The following is a 20,352-nucleotide window of genomic DNA, read 5'->3' as shown; positions in this document are numbered from 1 at the left end:
AAAATTGGAAAGGGTCAAATTTGCCCTGAGAGGATCAATACAAGGGTTCTATAAACGGTGGCAGCCTTTTCTGGACTTCCTGGCTCAAAGATAGGTATCTTGGCCAATAACAGCAGCAGCCCGGGGGGGGGGGGGAAGAGAGAGAGAGAGAGAGAGAGAGAGAGAGAGAGAGAGGAGTGTTCCTTATTATAGTTTCTATTCTGTAACTTTATATTGTGTTAATTTGTGTTGTTAAAATGCTGTGTTGTTCATGGAGGTGGGGCGAATGTTTATGATTGCTAATATTATTGTTATTTTTGGTATTTTACTATGGTGCGTTATTGTTGTATAAATTCAAAATTTTTCAATAAAAATTATTTCAAATAAAAAGTATATTTTATCAATCAGCAAGTCTATTTAAACAAATGTCTGGTTATATAAAAAGATGTACTTTCAATAAACAGCCCAGTCTAAGGTTACGATAAGTTTAGATCAGGCAGTGTTTCTATGTGATATAGAAACACAGCAACTAGAGAGTTTAATTTTGAGCAAAACAAAATACTGGACGAGATCCACCGGCCGCTACATGCTCCCGCACGAGCGCGGTGCGGCTGGTGAATCCCAGGAGAGGCCTCTCGCGGGCTTCATGCCTCGCGGGATCTACCCAAGTCAGGAACCTGCCCAAAAGGGGTGTGACCAAATGCTGCATGCCGAGGTTGGTTTAATACGGACTTCGCCGAACTTACCCGGGATCTATCGGCCTCCCCAGTGAAGCCGCAGCCGGGTACCGTTCAACTCAAAATTAATCAGGCAGAACAGCACCCAGGGGCTCTCCCAGGTCATTGGAGGCCCTGGGTGGCCATGAATAGTGAATAGTGCAGGGTGGCTCCCCGCTCCCCCCCCCCTCCCAACTGGCAAGGTGGCACTGTCAAGCAGACAGGAGCACTGCCCATGTGCCAGGCTATCACTGCCAAGGCTCAGGGGAGAGGGAGGCCATGCCCATGAAAAGGAGGGGGGGGGTATAAGGTGAGGGTCCTGGAAGGGGGGGGGGGCTGTACGTGGGTGTGGGGGTACCTGAAGAGGGGGGACTCCCATAGTGGGGTCTCCTCACTTTGGGGGTGTGGGGTAGTGGCCATGTGTGTGGGGGGAGGGAGTGACATTTCCCATGGGTGGGTAGTGTGGGGGACCCACAAGCTCACCTAGAGACCAGGGCACCCTTTCAAAATGACGGGCCAATCTCCGAATTCAGCTCTGCAATGCTAAGAAAAATTCTAAGTGTGGGCTGAACTCCCCAGGGCCCAAAATAGTGACTGCGTCATTGAATAGTGGTGGGGAACTCGCCGGATGAGAAACTCCCTAAAAAACATGCCACAAATTAACTTAGAAATTCTTTGGGAGAACTGCACCCTAAGTGTGAGCTAAACCGGTGAGAAATTCCCCAGGGTCCAAAAAATTGATGACGTGTCGTTGGGTAGTGGTGGGGAACTCCCTTAGAAATTTCTTCTGAAGAATTGCGCCAATTGTATTTTGGTGCAAAGAAAAACTACACTATGGTCTATACTTGACTGCGTTCTTCATTATTAACAAAAGTAAATTTCTTGTTGCATTTAAAAACAGGCAGACCAAATGTAGTCTTTAGGCCAAATGGATTGGAAACATTTTAAATCAATGCATTCAATTCAGCTACCATTTTAAAATCGTACATCTGTCTTCGTTTTAATGCAAGTTGGAAGCAGAGTTGCAACGTTGGAGTTTTTCTACAGTGAAGTGGGGCAAAACTGAGGTGTTCCAACCGTAGAGGAAGTGTAATTACAGTGCAACAAGCTTAGTAAGCACTTCCAATATAAATATTAGGAAGGAATAATTTGACCCTGGAAATGTTAAGAGGTTAAAAAAGATATATTGAAGATATTTCTAATAAAGTAATTTGTATGCTGATACAGCAGTATTTGGCTTCTAAATACAGAAATGACATTAATTTTTTTCTGCAGAATGATATTTACTGAAAATTAAAATAAGTGCTTTCTGCATGTGACTGATAGCTGCAAACACAAATAGCATCTTTCACCAGAATGGACTGTTTGGAGTCAGATTGAAACGTTAACACCAACTGTCCTAAGTGGAGATTAATTTTGAGACTACCCAAATTTTTCCACCTAGATAATCTAAAGAAATTTGTTCCATGTCAAATGAGCATGCTCCAATTTACTGAATTAAATACTACCAAGAACTGATGCGGACTTTGGACCCTCAGTTCCAGACCAAATTACAGTCTCGATCCGAACACGGAGCTGAATTCAAGAGGCGAGGTGAAAGAGACTGCACTCGTCATCAAGGCAGCATTCGATAGAGTGCGGCATCAATGAGCCCTAGCAAAACTGAAGTCAATGGGAATGGGGAGAAAATTCTCCACTGATGAGACCTAACCATTTTAGCTGCTTCATCTATGCCCTTCCCTCCATATTGTCAGAAGTGGGGATGTTCATTCCACAATGATCAGTACCATTTGCAACACCTCTGATTTGAATACAATCCAGGTCCAAATGCAGCAAGATCTAGACAACATTCAGACTTGGGCTGATATGTGACAAATTATATTTGCACCACACAAGTGCCAGGAAATAACCATCGCCAACAGGAGAACGTCCAACCATCCCACACTGACATTCATTGGCATTACCACTGTTGAATCACCCATTATCAACATTGTGGAGGTCACCATTGACCTAAAAATCAATGGGACCAGACATGTAAATACTACAGCTACAAGCACAAGTCAGAGGCTGGGAATACTGAGGCAAGTAACTTATCTCCTGACCCCCAAAGCCTCTCCTACAAGACGCAAGTCAGAAGGGCGATGGAATGCTCTCCATTTGCCTGGATGAATGCGGAATATGGGACAAAGCAACCCACCTGATCAGCTCCGAATCCACCAATCTAAATACTCATTCCCTCCACTAAAGTATTATATACAAGATGCACTGCAACTCATTCAGCTCCACAACCTCTAACAGCGAGAAAGACACGGACAACGGACACAAGGAAACACCACCATCTGCAAGTCCCCTTCCAAGTCACACATCATCTCGACCTGGAACTATATCACCGTCGCTAGGTCAAAATCCTGGAACACCCTACCCAGCAGTACTGTGGTTGGTCCTACATGGATTGCAGCAGTTGAAGAAGTCAGCTCATCATCACCTTCATGAGGAAACTAGAATATTGTCTAGATCTTGCTGCATTTGGACCTGGATTGCATTTGTATCAGAGGTGTTGCAAATGGTACTGATCATTGTGGAATGAACATCCCCACTTCTGACAATATGGAGGGAAGGTCATAGATGAAGCAGCTAAAATGGTTAGGTCCCATCGCTGGAGCATTTTCTCCCCATTCCCATTGACTTCAGTTTTGCTAGGGCTCGTTGATGCCGCACTCTATCGAATGCTGCCTTGATGACGAGTGCAGTCTCTTTCACCTGACCTCTTGAATTCAGCTCAGTGTTCGGATTGAGACTGTAATTTGGTCACCATCACCTTCATGGGCAATAACTGCTGGCCTAGCCTGTGACACCCATATTTCATGAAATAAAAAAATAATTTTCATTAGCCAATATCCAGTTATTTTCTTGTTAAAAAACTCTCATTGGTACCAGAGAGTTCCTGAGCAGCCAATTCATTTGAAGAAATGATCCCAGATCCAAATGATCCTAGAGCAATATATCAATGGAGTTGACTCTTAACTACCCTCTAAAATGCCGACCAAGCAACTTAGTTATAGTAATCAGAGATGAACAAATGCGAATAATGCCCCTATTCCATGAAAGAATAAGGAAAACAAAATACTGTTTAGTGACTCTTTAGTGAACTCCAAATGAAGAGTAATTCCAGCTGAAAATCCATTATATTACCAATTAAACATTAGATACTCTGTAAAAATAATGCCTATTACATACCGATTATGTTGTTGTCTAAGCTACATAGAACAGAACAAAGTTAATCATTACATTACTTTCTACGATTAAACTAGAATGTTTATGTATATCAGAGACATGTCTGAACCTGCCAATGGCACACAGAGAATTGATCTAGAGGCAATTGTTTGCAATAAGTAGTGCAGTTTATGGTCTTTCTTTTTTCCATGGTCATAGCATCTTGCAAACAAATAAGAATTTATTAAAGAAAAAGGAGGGGGCTCCTTCCAACCTTAAAATGGATCTTTCAAATGAAACTTGCAAACATTAGTAAAAATATTCAAAATATAAGAGAAAGTGGTTTATTTCCAGCAAACCTGCAAATGGGGCAGCACGGTGATGCAGTGGTTAGCACTACTGCCTCACGGCACCAAGGTCCCAGGTTCGATCCCGGCTCTGGGTCACTGTCTGAGTAGAGTTTGCACATTCTCCCCATGTTTGCGTGGGTTTCGCACCACAACCCAAAAAAAGCCGTGCGGGGTAGGTAGATCGGCCACGCTAAATTGCCCCAGAATTGGAAAGAATGAATTGGGTACTCTCTAAATTTATTTATTTTTTAATTTACAAAAGCAAACCTGCAAGTTTCTTTTCCTCTCTAACAGTATGATGGGTGTACCTACCACAGAGGCTGTAGTGGTTCAAGAAGGCAGCTCACCACTACCTTTGCAAAGGCAATTAGGGTTCTGCAGATTCAGATTTGAACATTTCCCCGTGTAGGATTTTCAGCAGTGCCCACATCCCATAATTTGTAAAATAAATATTTTTCTTCTCCTTTTTCACATTTTCTCCCAAATCTGCACCCACCAACAATAAACAATAAACAGTAACGGATATAATGTCAATCCCCATATCAACAACAACAATCCCATCCTCCCACCAAATCCCCAAACAACTGCCCGCATGTTAACATAAACAAATAACAAAAAGGAATCAGGAATCACCCATAGTCACCATTGACACAAATAGTCCCCCACCCCCAATCCCCCCCCCCCCCCCCCCCCCCCCCCCCCCCAATGTTTGATGTTATCCAATTCTTGAAAGCGCATAATGAATAACGCCCATGAATTGTAGAACCCCTCCATCCTTCCCCTCAGTTCAAACTTAACCTTCTCAAGAGTCAAGAATCCCAACAGGTCCCCCGCCACGCCAGGGCACAGAGTGGAGAGGTTGATCTCTCTATCCCAACACAATCCGCCTTCGGGCGATCAACGAGGCGAAGGCTACAACATCTGCCTCCGTACCCGTTTCCAATCCTGGCTGATCCGACACCCCGAATATGGCCTCCCGAGGGCCCGGGTCCAATTTCACGTGCATCACTTTAAAGGTTACCCTAAAAACTTCCTTCCAGTAATCCTTCAGCTTTAGACAGGACCAAAACATATGAACGTGATTTGCGGGGCACCCCCGCAACGCTCACACACATCTTCTACCCCCTCAAAGAACCGCCTCATCCTCGCCCTTGAGATGTGTGCTCTATATACCACCTTCAGCTGTATCAGCCCCAAACTCGCGCACGAGGTGGAGGCGTTCACTCTCCAGAGCACAACTGAACCCCATCTCCATACCCTCTCCCAACTCTTCCTCCCACTTTGCTCTGTTCCCTCACAGTGGTGCCTTCTCCTCTTCCAAAATAGATCCGTAAACCGCCGACACTACCCCCTTCTCCAGTCCCCCTGTCGACAGCACCTCCTCCAGCAATGTGGAGGCCGGTTCCACTGGGAAGCTCTGTATCTCCTTCCTGGCAAAGTCCCAAACCTGCATGTATCTAAACAATTCCCCCTGCTCCAGCCCATACTTCGTTCCCAGCTCATTCAATTTGGCAAACCAGCCCCCAAGAAACAAATCTTTTTAGTGTCTTAATCCCCATCTCCTCCCATTTCCGAAAATTTCCGTCCCATTTCCCTGGCTCAAGTCTGTGGTTCCCCTGAATCGGCATTTCCCTTGACCCTGCCCCCAACCCGAAGTGTTGCCGAAACTGCCTCCAAATTCTCAATGATGCTATTATTACCGGACTCCCTGAGTATTTCCCCGGAGCTATCAGGAGCGGCGCTGTTGCTAGTGCTTTCAGCCCCGACCCCCTGCACAGACTCTCCTCCATTCTGACCCACTGGGAATCAACCCCTCTTACCCAGCTCCGCACCTTCTCCACATTCGCCGCCCAGTAGTAATACATCAGGTTCGGAAGACCCAACCCCCCTGCCTGCCTTCCCCTCTGTTGCAGCACCTTTCTAACTCTGGCCACCTTCCCTGACCATATAAACAAGGTAATTATTCCTTCAATCTTTGTAACAAAATAAGAGGGCAGCACGGTGGCCTAGTGGTTAGCACGAGGTCCCAGGTTCAATCCCGGCTCTGGATTACCGTCAGTGTGGGGTTTGCACATTCTCCCCATGTTTGCGTGGGCGTCACCCCCACGGCCCAGACGCGTGCCGGGTAGGTGGATGGGCCACACTCAATTGACCCGTACGTGGAGCACCCACGTGGACGCGCGCACACGCACACACGTGGACACACGCACACACGTGGACGCGCGCACGCACGTGGACGCGCGCACGCACGTGGACGCGCACACACACGTGGACGCGCACACACACGTGGACGCGCACACACACGTGGACGCGCACACACGCACACACACGTGGACGCGCGCACACACACGTGGACGCGCACACACACACGTGGACGTGCACACACGCACACACACGTGGACGCGCGCACATACGCACACACACGTGGACGCGCGCACACACGCACACACACGTGGACGCGCACACACACGCACACACACGTGGACGCGCGCACACACGCACACACACGTGGACGCGCGCACACACGCACACACACGTGGACGCACACACGCACACACACGTGGACGCGCGCACACACGCACACACACGTGGACGCGCACACACCCCCCCCCCCCCCCAGGTATCTAAAGTGAATCCCTGCCCTACGGAATGGCAGCCCCCCCACACCACAAAATACTCATGCGTCTAGATTTAATTTGTACCCCCAAGAAAGACCCAAACACCCGAAGCAGCTCCACCATTCCCTCTATTGACACATGTTCCGACACGTATAACAACAAGTCATTGGCATACAAGGACACCCTATGCTCTATTCCCCCCCACCCGCACTATCCTTTTTCATTCCCTCGAACTTTTTAATGCGATGGCCAACAGCTCAATCGCAAGTGCAACCCATAAATTAATTTCAAAAAGGCTTCTCTTGTAGTTTTCAAAAGTTGGAAAAAAAGTACATGCTTTCGTAGTCCTCACTACTTGTCTATGGGCTTCTTAGCATTTCTGGGCCAGACCAAATTAGGTACAATGTAGGCAGGCCTAAAAAGCCTCCTGGACAATTGAGTTTCTTTGCGAATGTTTCCTAACACCTGTTTAGACGACTGGAAAGGGCCATTAGAAGGATAATTCATCAGTTTCTTCACAATACCATTTAGTATGACCAAATACATGAAACACATGGTAAAAGTTTCTTGTCATTCTGGAATTCCACATCATCCTAGAATTGTACCTCAACCGAGTTATTTCTTTGAAGAGTGAATTTTTCCCATGGGTGGCACAGTGGTACAGTGGTTAGTACTGCTGCCTTACAGCATCAGGGACCGGATTCAATTCAGTCCTTGGGTGACCTTCTTGATGGGGTTTGCACTTTCTCCCCATGTCTGCGTGGGTTTCCTCCGGGTGCTTTGGTTTCCTCCCACAGTCCAAAGATGTGCAAGTTGGTGAAATGGCGGTGCTAAATTGCCCCTTAGTGTCCAATGGTCAGGTTGTGTTATGGGGTAATGGGGATAGGTCGGGGGATTGGGCATTGTGGGATGCTCTTTTGGAGGGTCAGTGCAGACTCGATGGGCTGAATGGCCTCCCTCTGCACAGAAGGGATTCTGTGATTCTGATTCAGTGAATTAATCTTTCTAAAGCAATTAGATAATTAGGGTTAGGATAGCACGGTAGCATAGTGGTTAGCACAGTTGATTCACAGCTCCAGGGTCCCAGATTCAATTCCCGGCTTGGGCCACTGTCTGTGCGGAGTCTGTACGTTCTCCCCTTGTGTGCTCCAGTTTCCTCCGGGTGCTCCAGTTTCCTCCCACAGTCCAAAGATGTGCGGGAGAGGTGGATTGGCCATGTTAAATTGTCCTTAGGTGTCCAAAAAATGTTAAGTGGGGGTTACTGGGTTACGGGGATAGGGTAGATACGTGGGCTTCTGTAGGGTGCTCTTTGTAAGAGCTGGTGCAGGCTCGATGGGCCGAATGGCCTCCTTCTCCACTGCGAATTCCATGATTCTATGATAATGCTCAAATCTGTAAATTCCCAGGTTGGGGACTGTAAATAGAAAGGCTCTATTGAACAAAAGGGAATTAAGAAATATGAAAAAAAATTAAATGCCTCTTAGTATATTTCTTATTAAAATCTCAAATGTAATTTAGTATCTAATGTGATAGGGTACTCACCCAAACTTTATTTTCATGGGTTATTTTCGATGAGCCTCTGGAATAATTTATCAAGATTAGATTTAAGCTCTGATTGATATGCAAATATCTGAAGCCACTGATATAAAATCAATTTTACAGTTCTGATTGAGGAGTTATGCAGCAATAAAGCGACAGAGTATTAAAGCAGTCAGCAGTCCATTTGCAACCTCCAAGGCCACAAAATTCAAACATGATAAGTACAAATAGGCATGAGTCACCTGGCTCAGGGGCCACACGTGCTCCTATGTTGGGCAACCCAGCTCTATGGAAAGACTTCCCATAAGTAGAGAGCACCATTCCCAATAGAGGTGCTTGATGTCTATGTCCAAAATATCTGGCAAATTGTTACTGTTGCCTGGAATTATCAACCAAAGTGCAAATTCAGAATCTAGAATCAAGTTTTTGGCATTTGCTACAACAACAGAGTAAAGAGTGGCTGTGACCATTGTTATGTCAAGTTATGTCTAAAACCATTATTTGGTCCTGTTATAATCATTTGCAAGTATCTGTTACACTTGCAAACTTCAGATTCCCTCGAAGTGTTTCAGCTCAAGAGTAGAACTGTCCAGAACAATTTGTGGTTGTAACTCACCATCAATCCATTATCTAATATTGGGGTAATAATCTTTTGGCAGGCTCAGGCTCAATCCTGCCTAGACAAGATAAATATAGATGAGGAAGGACAATTTGGTCCATTTAAGTTCTTCCTACCAGGAGAAACATATTTCCCCATTACAGAACATATGAAAGAGTAGACATTCAGCCCCCGAGCCTGCACCACCGTGTACAGTAATAAGATCATGGTTCATCTGATGGTAACATCAAATCTGCATCCCACCTATCTCCGATTGTAATGATATGTATTGTATTGACTGGGACGTAAAGAGTTAACAAGTTAATGATAATGCTTCTTACCACTAGAGGGAACCACATAACAGTCATATATATATATATCATGTGACTTTGGGGAATCGGGAAGGCAGTTAGAAGATGGTCAGGTATAGGAGCAGTTGTACTTGAGAGTTCTGTAGTTAGAGATAGCATTGTTTCATATAGAAACCTTCTACTTGTAGGAATGTGAACAAATCTTAGTTAGTAGTGTAAATACATTTATTGTTTTGTTTGTTAACAAAGCTGTGTGTTCTTTATTCAACACTTCCCATCCAAGCCATCCAGGTAAAGCAAATAGAGAACACATGATACCAGGAGTGGAAATATTATAGTACCACATTACAACATGGTACCAGGTCTAATTCTAGAGTAGAATAGTCAGGTTTAGGGAGAAAGAAAGAATCTCTGTTTGAAGAAAGAAAAAAATTGCCAAACAAAACTCAACCAGACTCCAGCAGCAACAATCAGACTCTAAGAGCAATAATCAGCAGCATCGCAAAAAATAAATACCGAGCCTAAGCTTCATGGAAGGTCTGCAGACTCCAAAGTCATTCAGTACATTGGGTAACTGGAAAATTTTCAAACAAGGGTTTGAACAGTACTTCTCAGCCTCAAACCTCCGTGCAGTCAGCAAGAAGCGAAAGATTGCGCTGTTACTCATTTTGGCTGGACCGCAGGCTATACAGGTGTATAAATCATTCCACTTTGAGAATGAAGTTGAAAAAAATAAGTTTGATGTGGTCATTGAAAAATTTGATAGCTATTGTGAGCTTAAAAGAGAAGAAAAGCTGAGTGCACGACTGCAAAAGCAACAAAACGGTAGGCTGGAAGATTCTATTAAAATATCCCGTGCGAGTAAAGCAACTGAAAATAGATGTTCTGAAATGTTGAATTGGGAAAGTAACGCGAAACATTTTGCCTCCGTTGAAGCTGTGGAGCAGCTAGAAATTCAGCACTGGAAAAGAAGGCCAGTTTGCTCAAGCACACTTGGGGAAAAAAGCGCCGCTTCGGAAATTGGGCATCCGACATGCTTAGTTAAAGAATAAACGCGATTCAGATGTTGAACGTTCTGCGCATGTGCTGTACCAGTTTGCACATGTGCACTTTGAAAAACGAGCGCACTCCGGACGACGATCGATTTGCGCATGCGCAATGGAAGTTTGCGCATGGTGTCATGAACATGATGACGTGTAGACGCTGTGGCCACACCCACTTCAAGAAAACATGCCTGCCAATCGGAAAACGATGGTTAAACTGCAGCAGACTGAATCATTTTGCCTCGCAATGCAGAACAGGGATGAAATTTAACCGAACAGCTGAACAAGACATTAGCAGCATCAGCCAACCAGTTTTCAGCATGAAAAAAATCTAAAAATAAAGAATATGAAGAAGACCTGATCGATTTGAACTGATGGCTTGTTTTATGTACCACACAACCACAGTGAAGACTGAGTACAGACTCAATTTGAGGATTGTAAAAAGTTAAGAAATTGTTAACTACTGTACAATATCAGTACTGTACAATATCAGAAGAAATCTCCAAACATCTTTTAAAAAAAAGAGGGATGTAATGATATATATATTGACTGGGATATTTATCTCATGTGACTTTGGGGATTCGGGGAGTTAGAAGGCAGTTAGAAGATGGTCAGGCATAGGAATGTTGTACTTGAGGAGTTCTGTAGTTAGAAATAACAGTTTAATATAGAAACCTTCTACTTTTGGAATGTGAACAAATCTTAGTGTAAATTTTGTCTGTTAACAAAATTTTGTTTGTGTTCTTTATTCAACAGCATGCATCCAAGTAAAGCAAAATAGAGAACACAACACCGATAACTTATCATGGAACCCCTACAGTGGAGTAGGAGGCCATTTGGCCAATTGGATCTTCACCCACTCATTGAAGGAGCACAAAGTCTGCACCCCCGCCCTATCCTATAACCCCGTAACCTATTCTGCACATCCCTGGACTCTAAAGGGCTATTCAGCATGGCCAGTCCACCTAAGCTGCATATCTTTAGACTTTCTTATCCCCTTGCTTACCAAGAATCTATCCGCCACTGTTGTAAAAATATTCAAAGTCTTTGCTTTCACCATCTTTTCAGGAAGAGAGTCCCAAAAACTCATGACCCTCAAGAGAAAACATGGACTCATCTGTGTTTTAAATTGTTGACCACATACCTTTTTAAGTGACCCCATTTCTAGATTCTTCCACAAGAGGAAACATCTTCTCTACATCCACCCTGTCAAGATCCCTCAGGATCATACATGTTTCAATTATGTCACCTCTAACTCTTCTAAACTCCAGCAGCCTAGCCTGTCCAATCTTTCCTGATTAGACAACATATCAATTCCAGGTATTGACTGGAAAACCTTCTCTGAACTGCGACAAATGCATTTACATCCTTCCTTAAATAAAGTGACCAATACTATAAACAGTATTTCTAATGTGGTCTCACTAGTGTCATTTACAACTGAAGCATAACTTCCGTACCTTTGTATTCAATTTCCCTCACAATAAATGATAACATTCTACTAGCATTCCTAATTACACGCTGAATCTGCATACTATGAAAATGAAATGAAATGAAAATCGCTTATTTGTCACAAGTAGGCTTCAAATGAAGTTACTGTGTAAAGCCGCTAGTCTCCACATTCTGGCGCCTGTTCGGGGAGGCTGGTACAGGAATTGAACCGTACTGCTGGCCTGCTTTAAAAGCCAGTGATTTAGCCCAGTGTGCTAAACCAGCCCCAGTCTTTTGTGCCCCAGTACTAGCCTTTTGTGATTCATGTACTAGGACACCCAGATTCCTCTGCACTTCAGAGCTCTGCAATTTCTCACCATTTAGATAATATGCTCATATTTTATTCTTCCAGCCAAAATAGGCACTTTTACATTTTCCTATATCATACTCCATTTGCCAGATCTTTGCCCACTCACTTACCTATCTTTTTTCAGCCACCTTATATCCTCTTCACAACTTACTTGCCTACCTATCTTTGCGTCATCAGCAAATATGGCAACTATCCTTTCATCCAAGTCATTTATATAAATTGTAAGCTGTTGTGGTCCCAGGACTGATCCCTGCAGCACATCACTCGTTAATTCTTGCCCTTGAAAAAGGATCCATTTGGGAAAAGGAGGGTTCAACGCAAATTATATTTAGAGATGATCATGCTTATCACTTAACAGAAGGAGAGGGATGCATTAATTCAGTTTTGGGGAAAGAAATAAAATTAACTGTGCTGTTTGATTAAAAATGAACTTTACTGGGAGGTGTTAGAAGTCTAGCCCTCAAGTTCATCATTGACCCTGTCAAACATCAGTTCATACAACTTTCCTATGTGATAAATTCACCATGCAGTTGTATTTTGTTCAAGAAATATTTTACAATGAGCAATTCTGTGGAAAAATGTTGGTAAATTTGTATAGTCTTTCACGTAGACAATGTCACTTCATACTAAAGCAAAAAATGTACACTTCTAACTCAAAATAGGGCAATATTTATTCTAAATGCAGCTTGCACAATAATGTATGACAACCTACCTAATATTCGCCTGACAGGAGAAAATAAATCACATTTGAAAGCATTTACACTTTTAATTTGTCGGTATCGGAAGTTGATGGCATCTCCATGAAATATTCCATTCATGATGTAGTCCAAAATTAACTCACTTGGAAAAATATGAATCACAGCTGAAAGTCCACAGCATGAATCATTTATATCTCAAAATGTGTACAAAATGTGTGATTTTGGATACCTTACTGTGTATAATGTGTATATTAAGCGTCCATTACCTCACATACCAACAAACAAAAAATAAACCAACATACAATAAATGGGCATAATCATCATAGCATCTCACAGCACAGGCAATTTGCATCATGCATTGACCAAGCAACATGTTAGGATGTTCCAACCTCCTGAGAACCAAATTAATGCACTCCCACAGAATAAGTTACAGTATTAGCCACCACTGACTCACCTGTAAAACAGTCTCAATTATTTACAACCTCCCAGTCAGATTCATTTCTTATATATACTGCCAATAACCAAGTTATCATTATTTCTTCTTTGGAATTGTAATTTAATTGCAAATTAATACAAAGATTTTAGTTGATCTGCTTATTTAAATGGGAAATTTGCTTCCATTAATTGTTCTGAATTTTATTTGGGAAATAAATTTGTAATGAGTACTTACTCCTTTGTCAATGACACTGTTAATGAGGTGCCGTCGAACAGAATTCCATTATCTGTGTACCCGAGAGATTCTGCGCTTCCAAAATTCTGGAAAAGATAGAAGTATCCATTTCACATGAGCTTTTGCAGCTGTAGTAAAAACATTTTTTAAAGGTTTGCTGCTTTCACGTTATCACCAGCATCATATTTTATTTTGCCAAATAAAAGTTTATCTTTCTTGATCTCCTCCAGAGTTAGAATGCAAGTAAACCACCACTAAGAAAAAAATACTTTATTGCTTCTATTTCCCAGGCAAAAGACCAGAAGAATCCCAGGTAGTGTTATCTTACCTCATTGCACTTACAATAACCTCTGATGGAATATGCACATATGTGGATGGCAGGTAAAATCAGAGCTAGGTTTGGTTGTAATAATTTCTCTAGATTCACCTTTAAGAATATTATTTACCCATGGAGTGACCCTCCGTCACTCACTTCAGGAGAAGGGGAAATAATGTTGAAATTAAAAGTACCCAATGCCAAAAGTTGTTCTGCAGCATAACCATCAATATTTGAAAGATAAATAGCAAATATCTGTACCCCTCAAATGCATAGAATCACTTATTTAAATACCGTACCAAATAAAAATATATCAGTCTTAGTCGTAGAACCAATAGAACCCCTAAAATACAGAAGGTCGGCATTTGGTCCATCTAGTCTGCACCGATCCTCTGAAAAAGCACTCAACACAGGCCCACTCCTCTGCCCCTATCCCTGTAATCACGTACATTGGTCATGGCCAACGAAAGGGAAAATGCTGGAAAATCTCAGCAAGTCTGGCAGCATCTGTAGGGAGAGAAAAGAGCCAACGTTTCAAGTCCGACGATTCTTTGTCAAAGCTAACAGACAAAGAAAATGGGAAATATTTATACTGTGGAGTGAGAATGAAAGATGAGTCATAGCCACAGAAACCCAGGGAAACTGGGTGCTAATGGCCACAGATAACAAGAGGAAAGAGTGTTAATGGTAGTCCCCAGAGAGGACAAAAAATGTGAAAGGTCAAACAGCAGGGAAACTAACATCAGAGGATGAACTGTAGGTGTGGGGGGAGAGGAAGGGGGAAGCAAAGAGGAGAAAGGTGCAGGAAAGGTGGATAAGATGGGGGGGGGGGAAATAAATATATATTAAGAAAGAAAGAAATGGTAAAAGACAGTTAAAATGAAAGAAAACAAATGGGTTAAGGTGGGGCTGATCATCTGAAGTTGTTGAATTCGATGTTCAGGCCGGAAGGCTGTAGCGTGCCTATCTCCCGTGCCACTACCCTCGTCCCCTCCCAGAACAAGGATTTTCCCTTTCATTTCAGATTCCAGCATCCGCAGTAATTTGCTTTTATCCATTGATCATGGCCAATCCACTTAACCTGCACATCTTTGGAAATTTAGGGGCAATTTAGCATAGCCAATCCACCTAATCTGCACATTTTAAAAGTTCAGATTTGTTCCAGCATCCACAGTCTTTAGGGGAAGGTTTTCCAAATTTCTATTACCTTTTTGTGAAAAGATGTTTCCTGATTTTTCTTCAAAATGGCTAAGCGCTAATCGCAAGGTCACGTGGCGTGGTTCTTGGTTGTACTATGCAAGGAAATAGTTTATTTGTAGTTACCGTATCAAATCCTGAAAGCATTTTAAATACCTTGAGAAGATCACCCCTCAAACGCCTAAAATCAAGAAAATATAAGCCAAGTACAAAAACTGAACACTGCAAATGATGGAAGTGTGAAATAAAAACAGATAATCCATGGGTAACGCAGCATCGGTAGAGAGGAACAGCGTTAATGCTCTGAAAACCAGATAATAAAACTTAAATTAAAATAGGGCATAATTGCCAGCCATAATAGTGGAGACTCTTCCTCTAGATGCTGCAGTGGCTCCACAGCCATAATGGGTATGAGGAGGAGGGGGAGTCAGGCAGTATGAAGCACAGACCTTCTTCCTCCCGTCAGGGGACAGGTGGCCTTGTTTAACTGGTCGTGCTTCAGCCAGAAGATTCCAGTTGGCTTGGAAAGGCTTATTAATTACCTCAATTGGCTATCCACTGCTTGCAAGCAGGGAGCCACTCTGCCCTCAAGCAGCCTTCCTGAAGACAATTCAATGGCAGATGTTGCCAAGGAAGGTGTCTTTTTTTTCAAAACAGGGCTGTGCACCTCTTGCTCTGTCCCATCTGGCCTCGAAAAGCCTGCCCAACATTTCAGGTTGATATCTATCACATTTTTATAATAACCTGGAGCCCAATTAAGTTTTTAAAAATCTGCATTTATACATTTAAATACTTTCAGATGTCCTCCATTCTCTTAAGATTCTTATTGCTTAGGACATATTGCCGTTGCCAGTTTTACTGAAAACGTATTTCTCATTTCTGGCATTGTATTGCAGCTTCCACCTATCCATTAATTTGTCTATGACCTTCTGCAGTCTTCCTTAGTTTGCATAGCCCCTCAAATTGTTAACCCCGGTGCTCCTGCCCAAATTATTTATACAAATGGAAATACTAGAGATGTTACTGTGTAGATACCCAAGGGATACCATGACACACATCATGCTAAACCAAAAACTAGCCATCCAGACTTGGCATTAACTCGGGTTTCACTTAAGCACATATATAGACACTTATTCAAACTGTGGCGTGGTCAAGTCGGAAGGTATTATCTTTGTAATGTTTCACCCCATAGTTTTACATTAATGTATAGAATGGCTCCAGTATTATCCTTAATCAAATGGCATCTGGAAGATAACAGTTCTCCCTGGTGTCATCGACAATATTTAGCCCCCAAAACAGCATAATTAAATCAGATTATCTGGTTCTTATTTCATTCTATTGGCGCCTTTCTGTGGATACATTTCCTATACCAGACCAGTGACTACACTTCAATATACATTGTTGGCTGTATGGCACTTTGGGATACCCTATGGTTGTGAATTGTGCTATATAATGCAAGTTCTTTCTTGCTTCTTTCACTATTCTTGGTGCCATATTATTTGGTAAGACAAAGGAAAGGGTAGGAGTACAGGGACTATAAAATAAAGTATAGAGTTCTAAAGGGGGTTGATGTAGGAGTAGAGGGTCCTGGAGGTATATCTGCATAAATTGCTAAGATGGCAGGGTAGGTTGAGAAAATGGTTAATAAGAGAAATGCTTTATAAATTGAAGCATAAGAGTACAAAAGCAAGGGAATTATGGTGAATCTTTGCAAACTATTGGTTTGGCATCAACTGGAGTACTGTGTATAATTTTTGGCACCATACTTAGGATGCAAAGATACTGGAGAGAGTGAAGAAAAGATTTACAAGAAGAGCTCTGGGATGAGAGATTTTAGTAATGTGGCTGGATTGGTGAAGCTGGGACTATTTTCCTTAAAGAGAAGATTGAAAGGAGATAAATGTATTTAAAATCATGAAGGGTCTGGACAGAGAAGATGAGGAGAAACTGCTGCCATTCACAGAAGGGTCAAGAACCAAAGGGAGCTGTTTAAAGATACTATCAAAAAATAAATCAAAGGCAACATGAGGAAAAACTTTTCTTCAAAACACACAGCGAGTGAGTAGAATCCAGCACTGCCTGAATGTGTGGTGAAGGCAGATTCAGTTGCAGCTTTCAGAAGGGAGAGGATAATTACCTGAAGAAAAAAAATTGCAAGACTATGGGGAAAAGACTGGGAAGTGGGACTCACCAACTTGTTCTTGCAAAGAGTCAGCATGGACAAGATGGGCTGAATAACCTCCTTCTTTGCTATGATGATTCTATTGCGCCATTTGTACTTTTAGTTAATTTTGTTTTATATAGGCATTAACTTTCATTTTGTATTAAATGTTTCATTTGAAGTGATTTCCATGATTGGCTCTTCCACAGCCTCCTCAGATATATTTTTACAACCTAGCAACCCATTGCAGAATGGCAAATTGTAGAGGACGAGATCTTCCACCGGCAGGATTTCCAATCCCGGTTGATGGCACCCCCCCCCCCCCCCCCCCCCACCCCCCCCCCCCCCCCCCCCCCCCCCCCCACCCCCCCGCGCACCAGGGCTTCCTCGGCAGTGTGTGGTGGATTCAATGGGAAATTTCATTGATAGTGACGGGACCAGAAGATTAGCTGCCGGCCAATGGCGACCTACGTCCCACCACCGACAAACACACCGTGGGGAGGCCAGGGAATCTCACCCAGCACTGTTGCTAGTTGAAAAAGTGCAAGAATTATTTCCTTCAGTTGTTGTCATCACCTACACTATATTATAGCAAGAGCTATACCCCCCCCTTACCTCAAAGAATGTTGAAAAAAGCACCATTAGTCCACCACGAATATTTCAAACATTTTGGCCCTGGGAAGTTAACATTTATGGCAACAAGTGCAAGAGTACTAAACAGTGTCTAGAATTCTAATTTCCACAAATCACATTAAAACTTGAACCTTTCTACCTGATTGGATTTTAATGGAGATTCCCGTGCCTTTGGATACTTGGGCGAGACATTGGACCCTCGCCGGTGACGCTGGCGTACAATATATTCATAAGTACTTAGCCGGTTCCACACTGTCAGAAGAAAAAGGACATTTGCACAATCATTACACTTGACAAACACATCATTTAGAAAGGTGAAACATGTTCCAAAATTCACTTGTGATATTAGTAATGGATTTGGAAATATATAAATGAGATACACATGACTGTCAACTGAAAAATATATTCATGTTAATAAAATGTGCTGAAAACCCTTGATACTTTTCCAAAAGAATAAAATAAAAATCTTCCCTTTAAGACCCACCGTTAGACACAGAGTTTTGAAAGTTTGTCTCAGTAAATGCTAATGCTCGTTTTGCTCCTAGGTGATGTTTCAAGAGGTGGCACGGTGGATAGCACTGCTGCTTCACAGCGCCAGGGACCTGGGTTCAATTCCGACACTGCAAGGAAGCCAGACTTCCTCACCAGCACATAATTAAAATATTGCAATCAGCATATTCATATAATATTGCTGATGATAAAAATCATTTAAACTTTTGTGGGATAGAAATCCATATAAGAGTGTGCTTTACAGGGAAGAACAATTTGCCAATTTAAAAATTAAACTTACAAATTGACATTCTAAAGTAGTGGGTACATCCAAAGCCTAGAATCGAATTTCTGCAGTGCAGAAGGAGGTCATTCGTCCCATCGAGTCTGCACTGACCTTCTGAAAGAGCATCCTACCTAGCCCACTCCCTATCCCCATAAGTGCACCTAACCTGCACATCTTTGGACTGCGGGAGGAAATTAGAGCACCCGCAGAAAATCCACGCAGACACGGGGAGGAAGTGTGAACGCTACGCGGGCAGTCACCCGTCAGAATTGAACCCAGGTTTGGACATGGACTGCTTCATTGTCTGAGGAGTCATGAATGGTGCTGAACATCGTGCAGTCATCTGCAAACATCCCCACTTCTGACCTTATGATGGAAGGGAGGTCATTGATGAAGTAGCTGAAGATGGTTGGGCCTAGGACACTACCCTGAGGAACTCCTGCAGTGATGTCCTGGAGTTGAGATGATTGACCTCCAGCCATCACAACCATCTTCCTTTGTAAGAAGTCTTACAACACCAGGTTAAAGTTCTACAGGTTTGTTTCAAACACAAGCTTTCGGATCGCAGCTCCTTCCTCAGGTGAATGGAGAGGCATGTTCCAGAAACATTTATATAGACAAAGTCAGAGATGCTGGACAATGCTTGGAATGCGAGCATTTGCAGGTAATCAAATCATTACAGATCCAGGGAGAGGGATAATCACAGGTTAAAGAGGTGTGAATTGTCCCAAGCCAGAACAGTTGGTAGGATTTTGCAAGTCCAGGCCAGATGGTGGGGGGTGGATGTAATGCGACATGAATCCAAGATCCCTGTTGAGGCCGCACTCATGCGTGCGGAACTTAGCTATAAGTTTTTGCTCGGCAATTCTGCGTTGTCGCGTGTCCTGAAGACCGCCTTGGAGAACGCTTACCCAGAGATCAGAGGCTGAATGCCCTTGACTGCTGAAGTGTTCCCCGACTGGAAGGGAACATTCCTGCCTGGTGATTGTCGCACGATGCCCGTTTATTCGTTGTCGCAATGTCTGCATGGTCTCGCCAATGTACCACGCTTCGGGACATCCTTTCCTGCAGCGTAAGAGGTAGACTACATTGGTCGAGTCGCACGAGTATGTGCCGCGTACCTGGTGGGTGGTGTTACCACGTGTAATGGTGGTATCCAAGTCGATGATCTGGCATGTCTTGCAGAGATTGCCCTGGCAGGGTTGTGAGATGTCGTGGTCGCTGTTCTGAAGGCTGGGTAATTTGCTGCAAACAATTGTTTGTTTGAGGTTGTTCGGTTGTTTGAAGGCCAGTAGTGGGGGTGTGGGGATGACCTTGGCAAGATGTTCATCTTCATTGATGATGTGTTGAACTTGTGCATGAAGATGTCGTAGTTTCTCCGCCCCAGGAAAGTACTGGACGACGAAGGGTACTCTGTCAGTGGTGTCCCGTGTTTGTCTTCTGAGGAGGTCGGTGCAGTTTTTTGCTGTGGCGCGTTGGAACTGTCGATCGATGAGTCGAGCGCCATATCCCGTTCGTACGAGAGCATCTTTCAGCCTCTGTAGATGTCTGTTATGCTCCTCCTCGTCTGAGCAGATCCTGTTCTCACATAGGGTCCCATTGCCTGAAACGATAGGACGGCCTGGTGTGTTGGCCTTGTGTATTTTCGGGAGGCAGTAGAGAGCTCCAATGCGGGGATTACGTGGGATGAGAGCACGTAAGGTGCTCTGAAGGTCTGGCTCCAAGGTCCTGATCAGT

The 20,352-nt window shown here is 43.3% G+C and overlaps 1 protein-coding gene across 8 annotated transcripts in view; it reads right to left on the bottom strand.

The window, feature by feature from the left end:
• Positions 1-20,352, bottom strand: part of zdhhc1 (zinc finger DHHC-type containing 1) — a 134,073-nt gene that overhangs the window by 19,702 nt on the left and 94,019 nt on the right. For all 8 annotated transcript variants that reach the window (XM_038806819.1, XM_038806824.1, XM_038806822.1 and 5 more), the window contains 2 exons: positions 17,980-18,092; positions 13,534-13,619 (listed from right to left, as the gene is read on the bottom strand). In XM_038806819.1, coding sequence (XP_038662747.1) covers positions 13,534-13,619; positions 17,980-18,092 — 199 coding nt within the window. The remainder of the gene's footprint in view (positions 1-13,533; positions 13,620-17,979; positions 18,093-20,352) is intronic.

This window comes from Scyliorhinus canicula, chromosome 9, assembly GCF_902713615.1.
Source record: "Scyliorhinus canicula chromosome 9, sScyCan1.1, whole genome shotgun sequence".
NCBI lineage: Eukaryota > Metazoa > Chordata > Chondrichthyes > Carcharhiniformes > Scyliorhinidae > Scyliorhinus > Scyliorhinus canicula.
The sequence above is the reverse complement of the archived record's forward strand: the minus strand, read 5'-3'. Positions and strand labels throughout refer to the sequence as shown.